Below are 27,378 nucleotides of genomic sequence, written 5' to 3' on the forward strand. Positions count from 1 at the left end.
TATATTGTCTATTGCTTTGCATTTTCCTCAAGGGGTGGAGCTTAAGGATCAGCTTAATACAGGGGTCATAAAGGAGAGTGTTGTGGTACTATTAATTACTACTAATTAACTGACTTTAACGCAGTTATAAAGAGAGCAACTCTGCCTTAACAGCTTCTTCATAAGCTATGCTCTGTTTTTGCAACTTGCGTATCTAAATGGCAGCTTACTGGTGTGCCTTGGCCATAAGCTTTGCCTCTGAGGGGAGAAAGAACAGAAGCTGAAAGCCTGGCAAAATAATCCTGCCTGAATCTTGGTACATTAACCCATGTAAGCTCTTTATGGAAAGGAGCTGCATCTCTTATGATGGCAGTGTTTGCATTCCCTGATCTCAGAAGCACGTTCTAGCAATATTAACTTCCAGATTCCAGATGAATATGTTACCTTTAATTATCTAAAATGTATTAGCCTTCTAGAAGTACGTCATATTTGAATTTAAAACACTGACTGCTTAAGCATTCCAGCCAAACTAAATCATATTTGTTATACTGTCAAGTTCTCTTTAGAGATAAGGTTAAAGTAGAAACAGATGACTACAAACTAGCTACTTCCTACACTTACTAGGGACAAAATAGAAAATAAGATCAGTGAGATAGTAAAAAACTTAATCTGACTTTGTCTGCTACAAAATAAAATAGGGTGACCCAGGAGCTCCTGGAGAAGAAGGTCTCCAAGGAAAAGACGGATTAAAGGTAAACTACATATATGTCTGTATATATGTATGTATGTTTGTATGTATGTATGCTTATGTAAATGTATGCATGAAAGTATGAATGAATGTATGTATGTGTGTGTGTGTGTGTGAATGTGTCTGTATGTATGTATGTGTGTATGAATGCATGTATTTTTGAGTTATGTCTCATATATCCTAGGCTAGCTTCAAACTCACAGTACATCCTGAGGATGACCTGCACTTTGGATCCTCCTGCCTCTACCTCCCCAGTTCTGGTATTATAGGATTTATTTAGTGTCATAGGTCAATGCCAAGGCATCATATGTTCTGGACAAACACTAGCAACTGAGCTGCATCCCAGCCCTAAGCTACAATTTTAAATGGAATAATTTAAATATCAGGCCTAATTGTTTTTGTGTGTTGACTAAAAATATCATTACTATATGACATAATTATCTCACTACATTCTTAAAAATAAACACCTTTCATTGTGTTCCAGGGGGCCCTAGGAGGAAACGGACATCCTGGAGAAGATGGAGACAAAGGAGAGATGGGCTTACCAGGAGCAGCAGGGCCCTTGGGTACACCAGGTCAAATGGGTCTTCAAGTAAGTACTGCTGGTTCACTTAACTCAGTGCTATACACATAGGTAAACACATGCACATGCATACACATGCACACACACATATATGCACACCACACACACTCACACACATGTGCACACCATGGGCATAAAAACATGCATGCACACTTTGGCCTCCTTTTATGTCTACATGGTGACTGGAGATGTTGAATTGTGTCTTGAATGTTTGACAAAGCAAGACGATGAGTTGTTTTCAGATGCAAACGCAGAAAGACACTTTTTCATAAATAATTGAGCTTCTTTTCATAAAGATTTTGCTGGAGAAGGTCTGTTGCCTCAGAGTTTGTGTAAATACTTTGTGTCTTTGTTCATAGGGCCCACATTCTCGTTATAGAATAAACGGATTCTTTGTAAGCATGCTATGCTACCAGTACCTGCTCCTGACTTCCATTGCTTTAAAGGGAATTCAAAATGCTGCAGTGAACAGATTTTCTCACCTTGAGGCAAATGTGTGATGTGGATAAGTGAGAACAGTTTCTCTGTTGTTCAGACTCTTAGAGTATTTAGGGCTCTTCCACAAACAGCACTCTGGTCTTTGGATTGGCTGGTTAAAGCTTTACTATTACCTCTGGTCTGATAGTTCTAAGCACGGAGACTATTCCATACTATTTCTCTAAGTTGTCTTGACTTTAGAAATTGTTAGCTCCTTGGTAGAAGAATCCCTATGATTCTACTAACCAGTGACAAGGAAAGGTGTCTCTCTCCTCTGTGCTCTGCAATCTTCCTCCGCCTTTTAAAGAGTCAGAGTTACCTTTGGGCTGTGGAAATCTTCTCCCTGGAAGATAGCTCTTGAACAGTGCATCTCTGTCTTCTGTTTTCTCATTAACCACATTCTTCTGGGCTCCTGTATTTCCACATGAGGGCTCTATGAAGACTGAGGAACTAGCCCTGGGTGAGCTCGGCAGGCAGGCAGGCAGGGAGGCAGGCAGGCAGGGAGGCAGGCAGGGAGGGAGGGAGGCAGGCAGGGAGGCAGGGAGGCAGGCAGGCAGGCAGGCAGGGAGGCAGGCAGGCAGGCAGGCAGGAAGGGAGGCAGGCAGGGGGAACATAGCAGTGATTTGTAAAGTTAGTGATCATCATGTACTTTTGCTGTGTGTCCCCTTATTGCAGTCTAACCTCCAAATCAATAGTATCTCATCTATGGTGTAGCTCCTGTCCTAGTGAGCCCAGCTGAGGTTGCCTCACCAAGATGAAGGTGCTATCTTGAAAGGCAAGTCAAACACCATAAATGAAGCTCTACCTGGCTATTATCCACTAGTGCAATTCCTTTAGCGACAATGAAAATGATGCTGTAACATCATTAATGTTATCCATATAGCATATATTCTCCCCAAAATAGCAAGTGATCGCACCAGCATATTTCAAACTGGCACTTAAAGACTGAAGGAAAGGGTCTGGGGAGATGGTCTAGCAGTTAATGGCTCTTGTTCTTCTTGCAGAGGACCTGGGCTTGTTCCCAGCACCCACATAGAGGCTAGTGCCATCTTTTGTAACTCCAGTTCCAGGGAGCCCCATGTTCTCATTCTGAGGAAAGAATGTGAATAAAGCAAAGGCTTCACTGTGTTTGGACATTCGCATGTGAACGTTGCTCCCTTTAGCTTTACCGTCATGATAAACTGCCTGTTTCTCCTCTGTCCGGACATCCCAACACAGCACACACAATGCCTTAAGGATCCTCCTAGAAATCAATGTATGCTATTATTCCTCATTTCACCAGGAGAAAAAAATTCAACATCACAATACTACAGTGGGTGCCAGAGCTGACATCCATCCCTCTACTCTCTGATCTCAGCATCTCCTAACTCTCACTGAAATACTCACTTTGGGTCCTAGGTTTTAGCTTCCTAGGGTTCTTGATAAATTTTATTATTTTTAGAAATATATTTTTCCATTAGCATCAGGGCTAGACCTGTAAAGAAGCAAAGAGGCTAGTGCCAATAAATTGACAGATGGAAGTTCTTCAGTGCCGGCATGCTGCTTAGAGGTAAAGCAGATATCTAGCATACATAGGTGGGTTTTATCTCCAGCATGCGTATAAACACACCCATATAGTGTATATATCCATATTGTGTGCATACGTACATGTGTGCAAGTGTGCGTGTGTATGTCCAATAAATTATACTTCAGCATGCACACTTAAAACAACTAGCTGGAACATAGAATGAAGGTAGCGTCCTCAGGGACTCTGAGGATGATGCCACATGACAGCTGGTGATGGGGAGAGCAGAGATGGAGCAGAGGCTCCAAACAGAGCATGGAAAATAATAAACACAGATTCCATCTGCTCCCTAATGTCCCCCAGGACCAATCCTGCCCAGTACACATCTTTGTCTTTTTTTTTTTTTTTTTTTTTTTTTTTTTTTTTTTTGGAACAACACATGTGTGTTTCCTTTTTGTTGTTCTCTTTGGAATTTTAAATGCCTTTGAGCTTATTAACTCAATAAAAATACCGTGGTACTTTTTTTTTTTTTTAAAGAGTTTTACGATCTGAGGAACTATTGCTTCATCAAGCCTCCTCATGTTGGTTTTATTTTGCGCTTTTAAAACTGTTCCTTGGGCAATGTCACAAAGACGCTACCTCAGCTTCTACAAAATAAACAAGAAAACGGGTGAGAGAAAACTATTTTTTCCCCTTCAGAAAAAGAAGCTGTTCATCCTGGAAGACTGAGAATGAGATCTGTGTTGAGGAAGTGTACAAAGAAAATGTCCATTGACAAACTCAAAATCCAAGCTGCTGTTTCTCTAAACAGAAGAGAGAACAGGCATACTTTATGCATGAATTCTATTCTAGAATGTTCAATTGCATGAATGCATACGTCTACTAGAAAATAACCATCTGTCCAACTTATGGTCGGACACCCGCATCTGAAGATTCTACCACAGTGGAATCTCATCTCTAAACGCACGTGGAGCTATGAACTCCAATGTAGAGCATATTAAAATGAGATTATTTTGTTTCATTCCTCTAGTGAGTTAGACTTATTGAAATATGCTTTTTTGATCTGCTTAAGTTAGAATGAGAGTTTCCTTGGAAACCCTGGAAAACAAATTGATTAGAAACATGGGTTGGTGGCACTGAGTGACATTCAGGAAATATATATGTGCATGTGTGTGTTTCCTGTAACTATGGGGTTAAACTTTCGTCCTATTCATCAGTGATACAGAAATCCTGCCTTACCCACTGCTTTGAAACCTCTGGTCCCCACGGAAGAGCTGCATGGCGGACAGCCAGCCTCTGACCTTACACCTCGTATATCCACTCGATAGCATGAAGGGCTGACGCTCCTGCACATGTTCCCAGCATGGCTGTTGACGTAACATGGCTCTATTCCTGCTGTTCCTATGTCCATCAGAAAAGGTCTCCAATGTCTGCTTAACCTATAGTTTCTGCACAGATTTTTCTCTGGAAGAGAAGGCTTTGACTGTATGGCATTAAAACTGTAGTCATTGGGGCTGGAGGGCTGGCTCACCAGTTAGGAGAGCAGCTGCTCTTGCAGAGGACTGAAATTCAGTCCCCATGTCATGCAACTTACACCCACCTGTAACTCTAGCTCCAGAGGATCCTTGGATTCTAGCCGACTTCTGTATTCATACATACATACATATCAACATATATGCCTAACTGTAATTAAAAAGTGAAATCTGTAAAAAGCAGCATTCACTTTTATTTAGCATTCTAAAGGTTTGTTCAGCCTTTCAGACCATGTTTTTATAATACACACACGTCTAGACAGCCTCTGGTACTTTCGATGATTCTGCGAAGAATTGGGCATATAAAGCAGAAAATCAAAGTAGTAAAGCCATATGCTGTATTTAGTAGATGAGAGCAAAGCACTGGTGTAAATAAATTAATAGCAAAAACCATGAATTCTAAAAATATAAATGAATTGCCTCATGAGTGAAAACAACAGATTAATGGTGGGAAAAATAATTAGTTAAGGATAACGTTCTAATCATTTCTGTTGCTATAATAAAACCCCTAACCAAAAGCATCAACTTGGGACAGATTATTAGGATTATTTTAGCTCATAACCTAGGTTACAACAGAGGGGAAATCAAGGACTTCTCACATGCACAGTTAGAATAGAGGGACTAAACGTATGGATCCTAGCTCATGTGCTTGCTTGCTTGTTTGTGTGAGTGTGTGTGTTCAGATAGCTTTCTTTATTCTTACACAGTTTAGGGACACGTGCCTAAGGGATGGGCTATGCACAGTGGGCTGGGCCTTCCCATACCAATACAGGTCAGCAAGACAGTACCATATAGACATATCCACAGGCTGACATGATCTAGACAGTTCTTCAACTGTTTCTCTCCTCCCAGATGATTCTAAGTTGTGTCAAGTTGACAGTTAAAACTAAGCATCACAGATAGAAAACATAGCCTGCTAGGGCAGTCCACACTGTGAATTTGACTGAGCTCAAATCTGGAGAAGTAAAAACGAATCCATCATTCCTAGAACTAGAAGGAGATTCTTCATGAAGGATGGAGCAGCGAGGGTAATGATGTGGATGCGAGGCAGCCGGGTACTTTTAGAACCAGAGAACAGCCACAGCACAATGAATAATTGGAGGTTTGTTTGTTTATTTCAAATTTGAAGAAATAGGTAGGAAGCAGAACTCGGGGGACTTTTACCTCCACGGTAAGGAATGCAGATGTGATTCAAAGAGTGGAGGAGAGGACAGCGAATGGATTCAGGAGGAAGAATATAGTCCTTAGTGAGAAGCACCTCACAATTCCCACATTTGTTTGACGTCAAATGCCGTGAACTATCAAGAGACAAACTAAAATAAACAAACAAAATGCATTCGGATGAAATTGTGTGTAATGCACCAAGATAGGCCCACTAGGGAAATAATGATCTTTTCAAGGAAATCTGCTAGAATATCAATCTACTTGTGTGCACAAAATTAAGTTGGACACTCTTTTTACTATAGAGACTAACTTGGAGAAGTTCCCAAGCTCCAAGTGTAAAAGCCTAGGAAGAACCAGAGGGTAAATCTTCATGGCTTTAAAATATGCAGTGACTTCTTAGGTAAAGCTTAAAATAGGACCATAAATGGTGACAGAAACATAATGGGCTCCATTTAAATGTATATAATTCCTATACCATGAATAAGCTTGTTAAAAAGAAATTTGATGTGGCATGGCACTTCTTTCTTTGTTTTTGTTTTTGGTCTGGTTTTTTGAGACAGGGTTTCTCTGTATAGCCTTGGCTGTCCTGGACTTTCTTTGTAGACCAGGCTGACTTCGAACTCACAGAGATCCTCCTGTCTCTGCCTCCCTAAGTGCTGGACTTAAAGGTGTGCACCACCACACCTGGCTGTGATATACCACTTCTAAAAACAAATTAACTGCTCTTATAAAACTTCAAAATGCTCAAGACTGAATATCAAGTTGGCCTGCTTTCTCACTACACGAAGTCAAGATGCCTTCTGTATCTGCGTGACATATATTAACTATAGGAAAAAATGCACATGGAACGGTTTGTGGGTAAGAACACTTGCTGCAGAGCATGGGGACCTGAGTTTGAATCCCCAGCATCCTGTAATCGCAACCCTGTGGGGACCTGTGGGGGCATGGTGACAGAAGGATCTCTGGGGCTAAATTTAGAGTCAGCTTATCCTCCCTGACCCCATTCTCCCTCCTTCTTGTGGAGAAGGTCTAGAAATCTGCAGGTGTCTTCTATGTTGTAGTCACATCCCTGTACCCACTAGTATAAGCGTTCAGGTGACAGTGTTGTCTTCAGTACAGGGGAGACGAGAACTGGTAATCCAGACTGAACTTGTAAACGTTGAAAATGAAGAAAAGGAAAATAGAACAATCCTCTCTCAAGACATCCCCTCCTTAGGCACACGAACCCTTTAGACTGAAAAGGGGGCGAAGTCCTGGTATTAAAGTAGGCAAAAGAAAAAAGTATTTTAATAATCTTTATAGTATTGTCCCATTACAATAGAGATGGGAGGACCAGGAGAGAGCAGGTTTAGAGGTGGGAGGAAGGACCTTGAGAGTTGTGTTTGAGTGCATAACGTTTAAGTTGCTTGTTAGAGATTCAAGAGGTGTCATTAGATAAGGTGATCCTGGCAGTCGTAATTTAGGGATCAAGAGAATTGGGTGGTATTTAAACACATGGGGAGCACGAGGTCACGTAAGGGGATAAGAGAGAAGGGTTTCTCCAGTATTAAAAACCTGGACAGAGGAGGAAACATCTGTATTTAAGATGTAGATAGAAAACCAGCACATGGAAACGAAGTATAAAAAAAAAAAAAGGAATTCCCGAAATTTGTGGATAAATGGATTGAGCTAGAAATGATCATAATGAGTGAGTTTAACCCAGAAGCAGAAAGAATCAAATGGTATATACTCACTTATATCTGCATACTAGCCCAAGGGGCATGTCCCACAAAAGCCTTCCACTTACCAGGAAACTGGGACAGAGGGGAATGCATCCTATTGGGACTCTAAAATGAGAGACGCATGGGAGAACAGCAAAATAAAAGGATCCAGAGGGTCCTAGAAATCTACAAGTAGAACAATATGATAGGCAGATTTGGGCCCAGGGGTCCCGCTCAAACTAAGGCACCAGCCAAGGACAATACAGGAGGTAAACTTTAAACCCCTTCCCAGATCTAGCCAATGGTCAGAATATTCTCCACAGTTGAGTGGAGAGTGTGATACAACTTTCTCACGTACTCTGGTGCCTCACATTTGACCATGTCCCCTGGAGGGGGAGACCTGATAGCACTCAGAGGAAGGACAGCAAGTAGCCAAGAAGAGACTTGATACCCTATGAGAATATATAGAGGGACGTAATCCCCCTCAGGAACAGTCATAGGGGAGGGGAATAATGGGAAAATGGGGGGGGGGAGGAATGGGAGGATACAAGGGATGGGATAAACATTGAGATGTAACAAGAATAAATTAATAAAAAAAAAAAGTAAAAAATAAAAATTAAAAAAAAAAAAGGTTTCAAATAAAGTAACCATTGGATTTGGCTCTTCAGAGGTCAATTTCAGTGGTGAGGAAAAAAGCTGAAGAGAGACAAGAGATCAGATCAGTAATTAGGGGAATCACTGAGTTTTGCTGTAAGAGGAGGAAAACAGAAAAGTGGAAAACTTCAGAAGTAAATGAATGTGCAACGAGAGAAAGAAGGAAAGAAGGACGGATAGATGAAAGGAAATGAGGGGAGGGAGAGAAAGGGGGAGACACATGAGCTTGGGTATTCTCTCAAGCAGCTTTAAGCTTGTATGGATGCAGTGGGAATGACACATTCAGGAGATACACTGGTCATACAGTCACACTGGACTCCTTCAGAAGGAGGTGTCAGGGCAAGTGAGTAGCATGGGGCCCAGGATGGAAGCAGGCAGGCTGGCCTCACCCAGGGAATGGACCCTTATCTCTCTGCTGGAGAAAGGAGGCAGATGTGTGTGAATACACAGCAGGTGCAGGGTAGGTGTGGGAAGACCTTCCGCTCCTACTCTGACTGCTACTCTCTCTTAATGAGCAGTGAGGCAGGATTACTAACTTGAGAATGGAGATTTAAAAATAGAGATGAGTGTGCAATTTATGTTCAAAGAAACACCTCAGCTATAGAGTTTGTTATCATGTCAGCACTTTCATTTTAACCATGCATTGCTGACCCGCAACTGTAAACACTTCCGTAAACAAGCGACACCTAAACTGAATTGGTTGTTGACAGTGGTGTCAGTAAGTATGCAGATATTTGAATTTACTTCATCTAAATACACCTTGAGGGCTTGTGAGGGCTTGTGAATTCTGTCATACCAATACTGTGCCCACAGCTTAACATTTTAAAATATTATAAATGGGAGTCACATGTTTTACAAAAGAGATATATTCATCCCAAAAGATGAAACAACCATTTATTAAAACTTAATATCAACATTTTTTGTTATTATACTCAGTGGAGAAATGTCAAAGAAATCAGCTAAGGTTGGCATTTCTCTTTCCTTCTTAATATTACTCAGATTCATATTGATAATGATATTTATATAAAATAAGTAGAAATACGTGTATAACAAAATAGTCTATAAATTATATTCAGTAAGAGTCATCATTATGTCAAATGAAACATAAATATATAAAAAATATAGATTCTTTGTCTCTTTACCAACACCAAAGAATTTTTATTATGATCAGCAGCAAAAGTAAGCTCCTTGGATCAAGTCTTATCAGAGTATTTGTAAAATTTTGTAGATTTTTACAAGTTGAGAGCAATATAACCTAAATAACTCTTAATAGACCTACATATATGGACAGAAATTTAACATCCATCTTAATCGTTCCTAAATCAGTTTTCATATAATACAATCTCAGTCAAAAATCCTTACAGTTGTTTTTTATATATAGAACTTGATTGATCTAAAAATTAACTCCCAAGTTTGTACTGAAGATTAGGACAGTTTTAAAGAACAACCCGGGCATGCATGGAGAGGGAGGTAAAAGAGATGACTTGACCTACAGAACACAGAGTGTAACTAAGGTTACCAAGATATCATTAATTTTATAGATATCAGTGGAAAACACCCTAAAACTAGAACTGAGCTTACATTGAAACTTGATGTTTGATCATTTGATTTATTAATGTTTGACCATTTTGTATTAAAAAGAAAAAGATTACTGTACAGTACATTTGTGGTGTAATAACTGATTGTCCATATAGGAAAAAATCACACACACGCACACACATACACGCACACACACACACACAAGTGCATGTTTATGCAAGCCAGTAATTCAACTCAAGCAGAAAAAAGTTTTTAGAAAACTTTTGACATGGTCATGAGCAGACTTACTTATTACAACGTTATCACCAAAAAGAAAGTCTAATCACCAGGGAACACAGTTAAACTGTGGCTTTACCATAATATGGAGTCCTGTAGCAGTCAAAAGAAAGTGAAAGGATTAAAGATACAGAGAATAGCAGCAAAAGCAAATGGAGCGAAGATCTCAGAAGACGCTGAGTACAACGCTGCTCAAAGTTTAAAGGTGCAAGGCAGTGATGCTGTCATCCTGTGCGTGGTGCAGGGTGAGGAGCAGGAAGAGTGCCCTAACGGTGTGAAGAAATGTGTGGGGACGGCAGAGACTTCCAGATAATGATTGGTACCAGTTTCCCCACTATCCTCCGGGGAAAGTGAATACTGTGTTTCACTCCAGCTCTGGATATGTGTGCTGGTCTTCTTCTTTACTGTGGGTAAAGTGAGCACATGGGAGGCCATTGAATTTTTATTGACTTTACATATATTTAAATTCTGAATAATATACTTAAAGGGCAGAAGCTAGTGAAAAGTAACTTTATTGAGCCCTTTATGATAAGCCAATATTTTCCAAGCTCTGTGCAGTCTGTAATCTCTTTGGGTCTTTGTTACACTTCAAAGAGTTTTTTTAATTAGGTCCTCCTTTTATTTAACGAGTAAACAGAGGCCTTCTTTTAAAAAAATATTTTTTTTTTACAGTATGTGTGAGAATGTGTGAGAATATGTATGTGGGAGCCCGTAAGGGACAGGGGTCTTGTCTCTGCCTGGAACTGGAGTCAGGTGATTGTGTGTACCACCTTGGGTCTTCTGCAAGAACAGTGATCATTTTTACTGGCTGATTCAGTGGCAATTAAGTGCCTGAACCAGAAAAACCCAACAGTTAAAGCTCTATGCAGGTTAATCAGTGGCTTTTCGAAAAGTTATTTATTTATCTGCAAGGGAAAGTCCTTCCCACGTGCAGCTGTCATTTCTACCTCTGGTTGCGGCTGTGACACAGCACTCGAACATGGCTACTTTTTTTTTTAATTTTTTATTATTAATTTATTCTTCTTACATCTCAATGGTTATCCCATCCCTTGTGTCCTCCCATTCTTCCCTCCCTCCCCTTTTCCCCTTATTCCCCTCCCCTATGACTGTTCCTGAGGGGGATTACCTTCCCCTGTATATGCTCATAGGGTATCAAGTCTCTTCTCGGTAACCTGCTGTCCTTCCTCTCAGTGCCACCAGGTCTCCCCCTCCAGGGGACATGGTCAAATGTGAGGCACCAGAGTACGTGAGAAAGTCATATCCCACTCTCCACTCAAGTGTGGAGACTGTTGGGTATATACCCAGAAGATGCTCCAGCACACAACAAGAAACTTTGCTCAACCATGTTCATAGCAGCCTTATTCATAATAGCCAGATCATGGAAACAGCCTAAGTGTCCCTCAGTAGAAGAATGGATAAAGAAACTGTGGTACATATACACTATGGAATACTACTCAGCTATTAAAAACAAGGAATTCCCAAAATTTGTGGATAAATGGATTGAGCTAGAAATGATCATAATGAGTGAGTTAACCCAGAAGCAGAAAGACTTAAATGGTATATACTCACTTATATCTGCATACTAGCCCAAGGGGCATGTCCCACCAAAGCCTTCACTTACCAGGAAACTGAGACAGAGGGGAGGACATCCTATTGGGACTCTAGATGAGAGAAGCATGAGAGAATGGCAAAGTAGAAGGATCCAGAGGGTCCTAGAAACCTACAAGTAGAACATTATGATAGGCAGATTTGGGCCCAGGGGTCCCGCTCAAACTAAGGCACCAGCCAAGGACAATACAGGCGGTAAACTTAAAGAACATGGCTACTTTGAACTCTGAAGTCAGTGACTGAGACTAGAATGGTGTTTGCTGGGAAGTGCAGGGCGTGAGTCACTTCCTTGGGCATCTGTTTATCCATTCAACAAATATTTATCAAGAGCCTGCATAGCACAGTGGTCAACCACCATGTATTTCTCGTCTACATAAGCTTGCCAAGCTTCAGGGACACGAATTTGAAATTTCCATTTCCATTTCCAACTAATGAAAAGAAAACTGTAGTTATTACTGCCCATTTTAGCACTAGAAGCCTGGCCCTCTATAGATTACACGTATTCACTGTTGATGCAATACTCAACACAGCACCTCACTCTTGCTTTCAAACCCATTTTGCAAAGGAAACAAATTACCAGTTGAAATTAAAATATTCTGTTAGTTTACCATGACTGCCTCTTTTTCTCCCTGCCTTTCCCTTTTTTCTTTCTTTTTTTTTTTTTCCTTTAATCTTTTCATCTCTTTTTTATGCTCCACCTCAGTGGTACTTTGAGACTTGCTTTGACCATGTGGTAGATACATTTTATAGCCTTGTTCTTTCTACAAAATGCTGAGTTAAGTGCAGTTCACCAAAATGTTAACTGGAAGGCATTCAGATGCACTTTCCTTACACTCTCCTTATATGTACACTCTCCTTAGTATAGTGGGTACATTCCAAGAAACTTCCTTCCTAAAGAACAGCTTAATGTTTATGTTGAGGCATGTGTGCATATGAAGTTCATCACTTGGTAACAACTCTGCTTTTTCATCACTGCAACCTTTTAAAAGATAGCTATAGAAATAATAGTGTTGAAATTTTTGTTTATATTTAGTTCATTTATATTTAGTGTTTACTTCAATGATTATCTCAGAAGTATTCAAACCCTAGATTTTTTTTCTTTGATCATTTATTTATTTTTTATATTGAATGATCAGGGACCTGAAGGAATTGTGGGAGCCCCAGGAGAAAGAGGTCGACCAGGGAAAAAGGTAAAATTTTTTCACATCATTTTCTGTAGGCTCTCTTTCTTCTCATGCCCAGAGATCTACAGAGCACTATGATGGCTGTATTTGCATTAGATATACGGCAATCAAGATTTATAAATGTGACATTCGGGCATGCGTAGTTAGTCTGATAGTGCATGCCACCTTCATGGCTTGAGAGCAGAGTTCCCACATTATAGCTTGGAAAGTCAAACCTGGCTTTCTTTCCTTTGTCTCTTAGTTACCAAAGAGCCATGGACAAGGAAAGGTATAAAACATATATATTTCATTTGGGCCATTTGACAATAATTCCAGTAAAGTATTTGGGAGGAATATTGGGCTTACTCTTCCTTCCAGGTTAATTAGAAATGCTTTCTTAATTGAAAAGATTGTTTTTTCTTACCTTTCTTGTGTAAGAAAACCCATAAATCAAGAACATTTTTCATTTGATTACTTTTTCCAAATGAAAAAGACAAAATATTTGTAAGATCCTATTATGTTACTATGCAAATGAATCTTTGTATCTTATCAATAATTTGTCTCAGTATTGGTTCAGTATGGTTAACAGTTTTTCCAACAGAGTGTGACAGTTGAGTACACATCCACATAGCTAACTTTAAATCTGTTTCCTCAAAAGTTTAGTTCTATACCTGAGCAATCAGTTTTGGTTTTCATTAAGAGAGGGCTAAGAAAAGCTGTAACTACCATTTCTAACTGTGAAAATACCCCCATTGTTAAGTCTCCATCATGATGTGTAATAATGCAACTAATAGCAGTATTGGTTTGGGGAGTCTTATGATTGCCTGGCAGGATTTGCTCTAAAGCAATACATACACAGATACACAGAGAGAGAGAGACACAGACAGACAGACAGACAGACAGACAGACACACACACACACACACACACACACACCAGGAAGCACCAGGAAACCCATAGTGAAATGAGCCTTAGAGACAGTGTGGGTCTTTACAGTAATCTAAAAAAGTGAAATCAATCCCATGAGCTGTCAGGACAGGCCCCAGGTTCTTGCCTGATTACAGGTCTGCTGTGGTCTTCCCATCTTGAGTACCAGTAATAAAGTGGGCTGGTTCTTGTTTTGAGGGGAGGAATGAAAACACTACAAATGTAGCTTGCAAGCTCCTGTGTTGTGAGTCTTAGAGAATGGCCTGCAAGTGTAACGCCAGAGGCATGCAGGTTCTAAAGGATATGAGGTGATGTAAGGAACGACATGGATTCCTGCAGACGTGCTGTGAGCAGGTGAGTGACGGTCCTGAGAGTCCAGAATGGCATGCTCACCTCCTGCCTGTGTGCAATAGACCTTTTGGATGCTGAGGTTCTCTGTAGAAGTGAGCATCTCGTGAGGCCCATGTTCCCATCATTACAGTACATACATGCAAAAGACAGACGTGTATGTAATGAAGTATGTTTGAAATGGACTCCTTCTGAGCAGGCTTGATTGTTTTTTTTTTTTTAATGTCCTTTTAACGTCTTTTTAAAATTGTTGTTGTTGTTATTATTATTATTGTTGTTATTATTATTATTATTATTTGATTTTTTGAGACAGGGTTTCTCTGTGTAGCCTTGGCTGTCCTGGACTCCCTTTGTAGACCAGGCTGGCCTTGAACTCACAGCTATCTGCCTGCCTCTGCCTCCTGAGTGCTGGGATTAAAGGCATGCGCCACCACATCCAGCCTGTTATTATTTTTTAAATAGCGTGTGATAGTAGTTTCTTATTGTTTGTGATCATCTAGGGTGTTAACTCGGAGCAAAGTGAATTATTTACAGAGTTTTAGGCCAATGTGATAGCACATACCTATAATTCCAGCAGTCAGACAGCAAAAACAGGAAGCTCGCCCTTGAGGTCACAGCCATCCTGGCCCCCTTAGCAAGCTCCAGGCCATTCAGAGGTACACAGTGAGGCCTCGTCTCACAAAACAAAATAATAGCGGTAACAGTAACCCAAGGAATTCTGCTTGCCACATATCCTCTGTGTTGTTCAAGTATATGGTGCAGTCAAATGAACTAATACATTTATTTTCAGTTGTGTTCATGTCATCCACAGGGTGACAAAGGGCGAATAGGAGCCGTGGGAGAAGTTGGAAGCAGAGGTTCCCCTGGACAAGTCGGGAAAAGTGGTGCTAAGGGTGCCAGAGGAACTAGAGGTGCTGTGGTCAGTATTTGATTTCTTTTCAGCACTGAGTCACTGTGGATGGAAAAGAACTGAATCCACGCTCTCGGAGCGTCACCCTTGATTGACTTTACAGAGGATGCAGAGGTTCCACTGAAAATAATCTATTCTGCGGGATGGCGGGCGTCGCGAGCACTCTGCGGTATTAAACAGCTTAGTGAGTTTTGGACATGAAAAAGGAAAGGGGAAATTGAAAAATGGAAATAAAGTATGAAATGAGGTTTTTAAAATCTGATTTTAGCTCCGAAGTTAAGTAGGAAAGTTTATATACTGAGCACTTCAAATCAGGATTTAATATCTGTCTAAAGCTGTTGTCGCATTGGCAAATCGCTTTCAAAATTAAGTGAACTTGAAATGAGTTTCCATTCACCACTTGGGCCCGTCCCACTAAAACTCAAGATTATCTTTCTAAACAGCTGGGGCAAATCTCCCCAACATCTATTTATAGCTCATCTATTGCATGAACTTTGCCTAACACATGAGGGCTGAAGTATGATGCTTCTGAACTTGTGACCGAAAAATAGCATTGCTGGTTATGTGCTCGACCTGTTCAGAGAATCACAGCGTGAAAGAAAGATACTTAAAAGATAATCTTCTATCCTTGAATTTACTTACAGCATGGGGCTGCATTAATACCATCTCCATTTAAATAGCCAATGCCAGACCTGTCACCAAGGCCTTTGACAGCTGAGGTCTGTTTGCTTTCTCAAGAAAATTTGCCATTTACTGACAACTTAGCACCCAGGCCTTAAGTCAATTTATGTCAGTATTTCTCTGCCTTTGGCTATGTTTTTAAAACATTATATAATGCAGTGAATTTCTAATAAACATAAGAATTAACACAGCCCAAGATATTGCCTTTAAAGTAAGCTTCTACTTTGGAATTTTCACTGTAAAAGTATTCAGCTTTAAAAACTTTTAAATATATTTTAATTAAAACATAATTATATCACTTCCTCTCTTCTTTTTCCTCCCTGTGTCCCCTTCCTCCAGTCCTCACACGCCCCCCCAACTCCCTCTAAAATCTACGGATTCCTTTTCCTTGATTATTATTGATACATATAGCTATAGATACATAAATATACACACAAAGCCTTCTCAGACCATTTTCCAAAGCTACATTTCCCATTCTTCATATTTCATATTAATTCGCTTAGTGCTTGACACTCTGATAATGAAAATATATGACTTTTGCTTTCATAATTAAATTCCCCTTGTTATAACTATGTGATCTATTCTTTTTCTTCTGCAAGTTTCTTGTTAATAAATATATGTGTATATGAATATACACATACATACACACATACACACATACTGCATTCTTCCATTTGGTGGCTATTTTCTTGGTGATTCTCAACCAAACCATTATTCATAAATTTAAAGTGGTGATATAATTTGTCAAACACATTACAAAATAAATTACATTTTGGGTTCTTTTGCTAAGCAGAGCATTTTAATTTTAATAGTCAAAGTTGTCACTATTTTCTGGATTTCATTTCTTCATTAGAAATTCTATCTCCAGCTAACGTATACAAAATGTCCTTCCATATTCTCATCCTAATACGTGTATAACATTCTTTTTCTTTAAGCCATGCAGAGATGTCTTTGTTGTCTTAGTTACGGGAGATAGATGTCCATCTTCCCGCATTGATCGTTCTCGCAATTCTGTTATTGAGTGAATACAGAATGTATTTCCCACTTTCATGTAAGGCTACTTTTACTGTAACTAACTCCAGTGTGCAGTGTTTTCGTCATAGCAGCCTGATCTGTCAATCATGCATCCCTCGAGATCGGTTCGAGCAGACCCTGTGTGTTTTCCTCCTCAGAGAGTCCTGACTCTCACGCTCACCTTAAGTGTGAATTTTACAATCAGCCCTCAGCTTTTACTCATGCCTGACCTCTCTGCAGAGACACATCTGACATCTTTCCACTTGCTCATTGCTGACGTAGCTCTGATTAGGGCTATTCCATTTTTTCTCAGTTCTGACATCTTTTGTATAAGGTGGATTCTTGGTTTTGAATAAATTTTATTCTCATTAATATAAACACTTTTCCATCATACTGCTTTATTAGTGCTGTGTAAGAAATCTATTTCCATATTTTGAACACACAACCAATTAATAAACTTAATATGAGGAGACAGCCTTCACTGTTTATTCCTCTGACTTACTTCGTTGGCTGGAACTTGGAGAGTGGTAAGGACTGGAGGTCATGCGACTTGTCCTTGGTGAGAAACTCTTGAGGTCTCATGTCAAGTACTATTTTTAAAATATACTTTTTTCCTTTGGAAAATTTTTCTTTCTTTCTTAAATGACAGTTTCAACTAGGAGATTTAGGGTTCTACTAAGTTCTATGACATTTGTTCGGGTCAGAGTTTCAGTTATTACATTCCAGGCTTTGGTCCATTTTGAATTTATCTGTGAGTAGTGGAAAGATGTGGGATTTACTTCTACTCTTTCACACGTAGATGCTGAGTTCTCACAGTGCCGTTAGTTCCTCTCCATGCTTTTCCCCCGTTTCCTCAGCTTCCCCCTCGCCCATTTCTCCTTTTGCTTCTTATTAACATGCTGGGTCTGCAAACTCACCATGCCCACATTTACACTAACCGTGCCAGCTCTTCTGTTTCTTTGCCTTACTGGAGTAAAGCTGAAGTGCTCATGTGATTTCTTGCAATTTAATGAGGGTTTATCGTCAGGTCATTGCATCTGTGGACGCTGCCTGCTTCCCCTTCTAAGCAGAAGCTGGTATCATGTTAAAAGATTCACATAATGCTAAAGAAACTCACAAAAGGCAGACTGAAAAAAAAAAAAAACCCCAAAGGGCACAACTATCTCAACAGATGTGCAAATCACAGCCAAAAGCACACACAGAATATTAGCAAACCAGCCTCTTGGACCCCTCCAAAACCTTGGTGCCCCTCAAAAACTGAACCCAAAGATAAGAAAGAGCTGAAATGCCAGAAAAAGTTAGAATCTTCTACAAATGTTCAGTGCCACAGGGAGGCCCCTGTTCTTTATTTAGTAAAGTTTAAAACTACTTCCTTTTTTTTTTTTTTAAGATTTATTTATTGTATATGAGTGCTTTATCTGCAGAAGAGGGCACCAGATCTCATTAAAGATGGCTATGAGCCACCATGTGGTTGCTGGGAATTGAACTCAGGACCTCCAGAAGAGCAGGCAGTGCCCTTAACCACTGAGCCATTTCACCAGCCCTAAAACTACTTCTTTCCTGCTGGCACTGGCCTTTATGTTGGTATTTTCCTACCATTCGCTTTTAAACAGCGCTTGCAGTCACAGGTTTTTTTTATTCTTCTCAGCAAGAGTTGTTCTGAAGAGTTTTACATTTAAGCAGATTCCCTTTCGCGTGGTTTTTGCTCCTCTCTTATTGTGTCTCATCATATTCAGAGAATGTAATCTGTGCTTCCTGCTCTGAAGAACTAGAACGTGGAGGCCGGAATGTGCTGCGTAGTCTGTCCTCTGAGGGTGTGTGAGCACGAAACTCCACCCTATCTCCAGCACATTAAGCTTCTCAAGTCCTCAGCCGTCTTTTTCTCAGTCTCTCGCTGATTTCTAAAAGAAGTTACTGAGTCCTCCCCTACACACTTTCTTAGGGGCATTGAGGTGCATGGGCCCTGTTTGCACTGTGCTTCGCACATTTCATGTCTCCTAAGAGCAGCTCCCAGGTACCCTTTCTTGGAGCCAGCAGGCGCGCCTCATTTAACCTCTAAGGAAAGGCCGCTGCTGCTGTTCTGTACTCAGATCAAGCAAGGAAACGGGAAGACTCCTTTCCCAAATTAGTCAAGCTGACTCCACCCGGCGCCTTCGATCTCTGTATTTTTAGAGTTTGAAACTTCTTTGAAACTATTTGCACAGCAGAAATAATTTTCTTCCTTGCATATGTTCAGACCTTTTTTTTTTTTTTTTTTTTTTTTGTCACAAATCACAAAATTTCAGTACGGAAATTATGCTTATTATCTAGAGTTACTTCTACTAAACGAACAAATGTCTCTCCACTCTTCCTCCTCTTTCTCATTCATCTCGATCTAATACATAGAACCTTCTTTGAAAGCTTTAGCAGCTGTTCTTGTTTGTGTTACTTTCGGTTAGTGTTGTAAATGCATCATTACGTTCCAGTGTAAAAATCCCTGTAATGTATAATTTATGAATTCTCACTTAAAGTGGCTTTCATAGTTCTTTCTCAAACAGAAATATGTTCCCATGCAAGTCTTTGTAAATTTCCTAATTCGTGGTGAATAATTATGACTGTTTTAGAAATATAGCACAATGTGCATCGCGTAGGAGACCTGGCGAAGCAGCCTGATCAGACGTAACTACAAGCAGGCTCTCATGCCTGCCTAGTATAGTGCATGGGGCTCACATACCTGTCCTGTGCCTTCATGTCCTTGTGGCCTCTGTTTTGAGGCCCAAACAGGAGAGACCAGTGTGCAAACTCTGATAATATGAAAAACACATCAGTTTTACTATCATTACTTTAGCTGATTTAGTGATCTTTTTAATAGATTAGGAACACTTATTTTACAGATGACTGATAACAACAATCTTACTGTGGTAATGGCACACTCATTGCCAGTGTTTCTAAGCTTTCAACTTTGGCCTGTGCTAAAGCCATACTCCTGAGAGCATCTGGACCATCTATGAGGATGGAGCAATTCTGAATCCCGAAGTGATAAAATCAAACACTATCAGGTTCCACTTTTCTGATACTCAGTGACCACAGACTTTGACAGACACAGACTGAGTTTCCAAGAGCCTTCTAAGGGGCAGCAGCATTCCAATAAGTGAACGTGTTTTTAATATTGAGTATGCACATATCAGAAATGAACCAGAAACATTGTTTGTGGGACTTTTGTGGTTCCAAAGAAACACAGACAAAAACGGGGGTGTCATTTTATTTTTCTGTCTTCTCAATTATACTCAATTTCAAAGCATGAAAATCTAAAGGTAAAGACTTCTATAATAGACATAGACGTTTAATGATTCAAACAATTGTCTGTTTTCTCTCTCATGTTTATTTTGATTTTAGGGTCCATTAGGATCGATGGGACCTGAGGGAGAACCGGGAATCCCAGGATATGGAGTGAGCATCCCTAACTTTAAATAAATACATTTGTTCACAGGCAGGAAAGCAGTTTTGGTTCATATTACAGTATATTCCAGCCATCCAAATTGAGGTTCACTTTTTTCTTTATTAAAACTTTATTATAAAGAACATGCAAGTGAAAACATTATGCAATGAAATTATCCCCAAAGACTCAATAAATTTCTGCACAATTAGAATGGCCATTGTGGAGCTTTGTGTGTATGTGTGTGTGTGTGTGTGTCTGTGTTTCTGTGTGTGTGTGTGTGTGTGAGAGAGAGAGAGAGAGAGAGAGAGAGAGAGAGAGAGAGAGAGAGAGAGAGAGAGAAAATCTATCACCAAAAAAAAAAAAAAAGAAGAAAGAAAGAAAAAGAAAAAGAAAAGAAAGTGAAATAAGCCCTGTTATTTAAAAAGAAGGCTTATTTCCCTTAGTAAAGCATTGTGGTAAGTTAGATTCTCAACCTTCTGTAAAATATATCTTACTTTTCTTCTCAGAATACTGCAATGCATAATTTGTAGACTTGGTAGCAGTAGACAGTGTCTGCTTGATCTGGGGACTATCTTTCCACTTGTTTTTCTTCTTATAGGGCCCTCAAGGTCAACCAGGGCCCTCGGGATTGCCAGGACCCAAAGGAGAAAAGGTGTGTGTGTGTGTGTTGGCCTTTTCATTCCAAATTTATGTATTAAACCTATGATTTCTTTCTAAATGAATACTGCAAGAAATAGAAGAATCAATTTTCAATTGGAAAATTTGCAAACTCTAGTAGGATATAAATGCCAATGAGCTAAAATTTAAATAAATTACTGAGACATCTTCCATGGGTTAATTGAAGACTGAGGTGAAACAGTGTATGTGAAGGTGCTTCCTGATACACAGTTTCATAAAAGCAAAATTATTTATTGAAAGAGGATGTGATGTAATAGATGAAATGTTAATAGTGTACAAATATTAACTTAGTTTCTAATGAGTTAATAACTATAGCACGACTCAGTTTATGATTTAATTGAAAGCCTGCATGTTAAGAAAATGTCTAAGATTCATTCTATGTAATTAAAACAGATGAAACTTCCAAGAGCCATATACAAACTAGAACTGTATGTTAACTATTATACCCTTAATTTCTTAGCTACAAAGTTTTCACTTAAAGTAAAAAAAAAAAGACAAAAAAAAAAAAGCATTAGAAAGTAAGAGCATTTAAATGTACATTCTTAATTTAGTTGTGTTAATAAATTCTTATTTTCATTTTAGGGCTACCCAGGAGAAGACAGCAAAGTCTTAGGACCTCCTGGGCCTCGAGGTGAACCAGTAGGTCTTTTCGAAAATTATTTTGGTACCTAAGGATGAAATTCAGTCAAAAAATTTTTATGCCAATCATATCATGTCAGAATTTTATTGGCTTTATAGTAAAGCAATATGTATCACCATATCATCTAAATAATGTAAAAATCTTAGATATGAAAAAGTGTATGCATAAAGATCCTTATCCAAGATGTATGAAAAATTAATTATAATTAAAATTAATTATGATCACTATTAATTAAGAAAATTAATATGAAATCTAACTTCCAACATTGAATGCATGACAAATGTGTACAGAGATTGTCCAAAACTAGTATACTTTAGACTTCTTAGAGGAAATATTTCTTTAATTATCAGGTTTCTTTCTGAAGATTTTTATAAAAGTTTGATCTTTATATGTTATAATAGCTTACTCACAGTTGCCAAATGGTTTGCCTGCTTTTATAAAGAGCCAATTGTTTTTCAAGACTGTGGACCTATAGTCTTTAAACTCAACATTTTAAAAGACAAATTGTAACCATTGTGCTGAACAGTAGCTTTGGTTTCTAACTAACCAATTGTATGGTCATTTAAGGCTAAAGCGATATACGAAGGACATATGTCAACTTAAGTGGTTGCATAATGCTTAGTTCCCAAATATTGGTTATATTTTCCATTTTTCACACAGTATCATTCAAAATAAAGGATGCTAGAGGCATGAGATCAGGGTGTATAGTCTTAATATTTTGATCTGGCTCTATGGTACAGTTTCCATTGATAATTTGCGTTAGGGAAGAATATAGAAAATTATAGACGGCTTCAAGTTAAGTCAAGACATTTCTTCTAGAGGCTTTCTCTCTGTGCGAATGTTTAGGTGTTTTTATGAAATCTGTCTAAGCCACTTGGAGCAGTACTTCTCAACCTGTGGGTCACGACCTCTTGGGGTCAAACAACCCTTTCACCGGCTCCTATATCAGATATTTACATCATGATGCATAACAATAGCAAAATCACAGTTATGAAGTGGTAATGAAAATAGTCTTATGGTTGAGGGTCACCACAACATGAGGAACTGTGCTAATGGGTCCCAGCATTAGGAAGGTTGAGAATCACTGACTTAGAGGGAAATATATGGAAATAATATAAAAATTATCCAAGAAACAGAAAAAAAAAATCCCAAGTAGAGAATGGTAGTATTTGCTTTCCTAGGTTTGGGAACGTCAACCAAAATCTGTCCACTGAAATGTAATAAATACCTGTGCACTAACAGTGAAATATAATTACAGTAGGATTTCTCAGCAGACATGAAATAGGCATGAGAGCTAAGCCAGATACCCAGAGTGAGACAGGATCAGAGCTCCTGTCTTTGCATTATACCTCCTAACCATCGTTTAGGAGTATGTTAAACTTTATCTTCCATTCATCTATAGTAAATTCTCCTGCATTTCCAACTTACCTTGGTTTAGGTTTCAGTTAAGACAAGAAGTTCTAGTGTGTGATAACTAATACTCTGCATAAGCTTTAAAGATTATAATTTGAGGCCGGGTAGTGGTGGCACGTGGCTTTTATCCCAGTACTTGGGAGGCAGAGGCAAGCAGATTTCTGTGAGTTCCTGGCCAGTCTTGTCTATAAAGTGACTCTAGGACAGCCAGGGTTACACAGAGAAACCCTGTTTCAAACACACCAAAAAGAAAAAAAATATAATTTGAATAATTTATCATATCAAAAATTTCATATGAGGAATATTTTTAAAATAAATCTTATTTTGTAAAATTAATAGAATTAACTCTCGTTTAGGCTTCAATTGAAACAACATTAAGAAAACTACAAGATTTATAATACAATACTGTACTTATAAAATTCAAGGTTTTACTAGACATCATTTCTTCATTATTTTTCATAGTAGGATCACTGAGATCTAGGTCATATAATTCTGGTTTAGCAGTGAACCTCATACAAACTATATCTGTGTTATAATGTATCATATTAGTTCGAATAGCTTGATACAAAAGTTCTGAAATGATATGGCAACAGTGTATAAATTATTAAGTTATAGATCAAGTTTTTAACTCAACAGCACTTTTAATATCACTTGAAATTTACCTACTGCCCAGTTACATAGCAGGCTTAAAAATGTTACCATCTGTTGACCCTTATTTTTTTGGCGAAAGAATAAACTACCCTTCTTATAGCATCTGTACTCAGGAACGGCAGCAGTAAGCTGATTGTTTTTGTGTGTGATCTCTGCAGGGGCCAAGGGGGGAACGAGGAGAGCGAGGAGAGCATGGCGAAGAAGGCTATAAGGTAACCTCTCTTCTGGAATTTCCCCAAAACTGTGTTCAGCTTCAAGCAAGCAAACACCCCCGAGGCAATCACCCTTGCATTCTCTTCTGCATCCAGAGGACACCTAGCTCTTCCTGCTGTCTGGCTTCGTCCCGCTTTCTTCCCACAGTTGCTTTATTCTCATCATAATGAAATCAATTGGAGTGCTATGACCAGGGAGGCGTCCTAACTGCCCTACTTAAACAGGTCTGGCACTGTCTGTCTGCCCTACCTAAAGGAGATCTATAACCATCACTTTGCTGTGCACCCTCGTTTTCATCATGGTGTGAAATGTTATATTACTTTACCACTCTTTATTTGCTTTTTTCTCCATTGCCAGTCTTCACCCTCCAAAATGTCAAACCCAGGAGAATAAGAATCTTTTCTTTTCTTTTCTTTTTCATTGCCACATCCCAATTCCTAGGATGTAGAACTGCCATAAAGATTTGGCAAAGAAATAGAGGAATAACATTGTGCCACCATGACTTAAACCAGTCCTTAGCCCCTTCCATTTCTTGGATTTTGTAAAATAGACTTAACCACCTGAAATAGTTAGTCCACGTGTAGAACTAACTCAAACTTATTTTCAGACTCATGCTCCTGTTGATGTTTTGTGCTCTTGCCTTCCATCTCTTGTCTCTTGTTTACAGTGTCAACTTCCCTGTAGCTTCAGTCTTTTCTTTGCTCACAGGATCCTCTGCCTACTCCCAGCATTGCTCCTTTGCTTACAGAGACCCTTCCTACTTGCCATTCATAATTTCTCCCTAACTTTCTTCTCACCTGACTCACCCTAACAGCAACCTTGCCCTCTATAGCCCTATAATAACGGTAATTTTTCTGTCTCAACATATTTTACTCTGTTTTGTTACTATAGTTTTGCTGTTTGCTTTTTAAAAATTATATGGTACCTTAGATCCCCAATTAGCATCCAACTTTGTTCTATCTTCTATACTTTTTAGTTCTATGTCCTATGTATAATGTGCTTTTAACAATGAATTGGTGGATTATTTGATCCAGTGCATCTCTGTCTCAAAGTCAATGCCCTGTGCTTACTTCTGAAAGACAGAGTTCTATTAGCCATGTGATCAGACAAGAAGGTAGACAGATGATTGTCATCATTAAACTGATCTTCTCAAGATGTCTTTTGTCTGACTTCTTTCAATAGCTCTCTAACTAGAGTGCCCCCGGGGGCCTGCAGCCATAGCCCTGTCAAACCTACTTACCCATTTTTATCACATCAATCTCTACGTCCCATACACCTTCCTCTACCATGAAGTCCTCACTGTTTTGTCTTGTCTTGAACGTGGATTCCCTGAGGTTGAACTTGTCCCCACTTGGCTTACACAATCTCGTGGCCGTTCGGCTCACCCCACCACGAACATTGCCAGACAGAAGTCACCAGATTCCTTGTGCTCTTTCATAACATTGTGCTGTGTCACATTTAAGTTTTGCTGCTTCACAAAATGGCTGTTTAAGTGTTTGACACAGTGTGGCAGAGCATGAAGTAAGACTCCCAGGAAGCGTTTTCTCATTGGTGAGAACTGCGTCTTGGCTTCGTAGAGTCCAAAGAGGCTGTTGGTGACTGTGTTGTCCTTGTGGAAAGATCTCCCTATGACCACAAGCCAGGGAGGCAACAAAGCCATGGCAGACCATCGCCATCCTGAGCTTTGTAGCTGGCTCAGATGCTCTGAGATCCTTAATGTATATAGACACTCTTTTCCAGACACCATCACACTCACAGCTTTGAAGATCAGGCACTGTCGTTCAGTGTGAGGCTGGTGGCCTAGGTTCCATGTCCCGTGGCCTTGTCCAGGTGCTGCTTGCTTCCAGACAAGAATAGATGAACCTTGAGATCAAAAGTCCCAGGGTCCCATTTCTTACTCTGGGGAGGCTTAGAGAGCTCAAGCTGAGGCCCAAGGCGTTAGGCTAGGTTCCTGGTCTTAGCCTGAGAGATGGGAAATCAGTTTCCACCAGGTGTTTAGCTCTTTTAGAATGAGATTGCTGAGCCGGGCATGGTGGCACAAGCCTTTAATTCCAGCACTTGGAAGGCAGAGGCAGGCGGTGGTTGTGAGTTCGGGACCAGCCTGGTCTACAAAGCGAGTATAAGACAGCCAAGGCTACACAGAGAAACCCTGTCTTGAAAAACAAACACACAAACACACAAACAAACAAAACAACCAATAACAAAAAGAATGAGATTGCTGGTATCAGATGGCAGTGGAGACACTGGAGACCTGGGAGCGCCACAAGCCTGTGATGATACTAGAAGTGCTACAGCCCTTTGTGCCTATGGCAGAGAAAGGGGCAGAAGCCCGAAACCAGCCCGCAGGAAGGCAGGTCCCGTGAGACACAGGCCCAGTAGCTCTTTACTGGAGGTCAGCACCAAGCTGCCAGTGATAGGGCAGGTTTCCCCGGCTCCCATGGCAGTTCTGCCTTCCCTGCCTGACCGCTGGGCATCTAGCAACGGTTCTTTCCCAGAATAAATGGGGTCTCAGACAGTCATGGCAGAGGAATGGTGAGCACTGGAGAGTGAGCACTCCAGTCAGCCTTTATTTATAAACCTTGGGCAGTGGGGAGGGGTTTGTGATTGAATGTGTCTGATTCTCTGGAGGGGTAGCGCGCCAGGATACTTAATCTGCATGCAGTGGTACAGTATCTCATTTGTATGCAGTAGGTCCTGTTACAAGCAGGAGAAAACAGTACTTAATTATCCAATGGGTAAGGGAAGACCTTCCAGGTATGATTAAAGGTCATTTGCTTGGATCTCCTTAGCATAGGATGGGGTTAGCTATGCCAGTTTTCTTATCCAGAATGGGTCAGGCCTCTGCTCTTCCCTGAGGGATATGTGATGCTCATTACAAGCGCTTGGGTTACCAGATCAAGTGGAGTGTATACTCTGCTGAGAAAGGGGTGCCCACCCTCATACACCAACTGCAAACAGCTATTCGGAGATGTCAGACTTCAGCCTTATCCAGCAGAGCTCCGCAGGGCACCATTTATAACCCACCATTCCGTCCTCTGCGTTAACTCACATTTTAAAACAAAACCAAAAAGTATCATATTGGTCCAGCATAACATACCAGATTCATCAAAATATCCCTTGACGGTCGTGCTCTATTCTATTTCAAAGAAGGCTCTATATTTAAGTTAAATTCTAGAATACTCTGCATCCATTTTAAGTGACAACGCTGTAGGTCACATGACTGAGCTTACTTGAATTAATATGCCATTTTCTTTTCCTAGGGCCATATGGGTGTGCCAGGACTCAGAGGTGCCACTGGACAGCAAGGGCCACCAGTATGTTGTGAAAGTATTCTGTAATTCCACCATTTGAAGAAAACTGCATGAATATAGCTCATTGCGTGTGTCCTTTACATGAGATTTCTCTCTTGGCTCCTATTAAAGGGTGAACCAGGAGACCCGGGTGGACAAGGACTGAAAGGAGAGAGAGGAGCTGAAGTAAGTGGGATTTATTTGAGGCAATAGGAAATGTATTGTTGGCTTAAGAACGCAGACACAGCCAGGTGGGGTGGCACATGCCT

The 27,378-nt window shown here is 39.9% G+C and overlaps 1 protein-coding gene across 1 annotated transcript in view; it reads left to right on the plus strand.

Moving 5' to 3' along the window:
• Col24a1 (collagen type XXIV alpha 1 chain) overlaps window positions 1-27,378 on the plus strand; it is a 266,714-nt gene that overhangs the window by 179,484 nt on the left and 59,852 nt on the right. The window contains exons 36-45 of the mRNA XM_051165699.1: window positions 678-731; window positions 1,212-1,319; window positions 12,901-12,954; window positions 15,013-15,120; window positions 20,182-20,235; window positions 20,823-20,876; window positions 21,485-21,541; window positions 23,765-23,818; window positions 27,080-27,133; window positions 27,242-27,295. Of these exons, the coding sequence (XP_051021656.1) occupies window positions 678-731; window positions 1,212-1,319; window positions 12,901-12,954; window positions 15,013-15,120; window positions 20,182-20,235; window positions 20,823-20,876; window positions 21,485-21,541; window positions 23,765-23,818; window positions 27,080-27,133; window positions 27,242-27,295 (651 nt within the window). The remainder of the gene's footprint in view (window positions 1-677; window positions 732-1,211; window positions 1,320-12,900; window positions 12,955-15,012; window positions 15,121-20,181; window positions 20,236-20,822; window positions 20,877-21,484; window positions 21,542-23,764; window positions 23,819-27,079; window positions 27,134-27,241; window positions 27,296-27,378) is intronic.

The sequence above is a fragment of the Acomys russatus genome, chromosome 23, assembly GCF_903995435.1.
Source record: "Acomys russatus chromosome 23, mAcoRus1.1, whole genome shotgun sequence".
In the NCBI taxonomy this organism is placed as follows: Eukaryota; Metazoa; Chordata; class Mammalia; order Rodentia; family Muridae; genus Acomys; species Acomys russatus.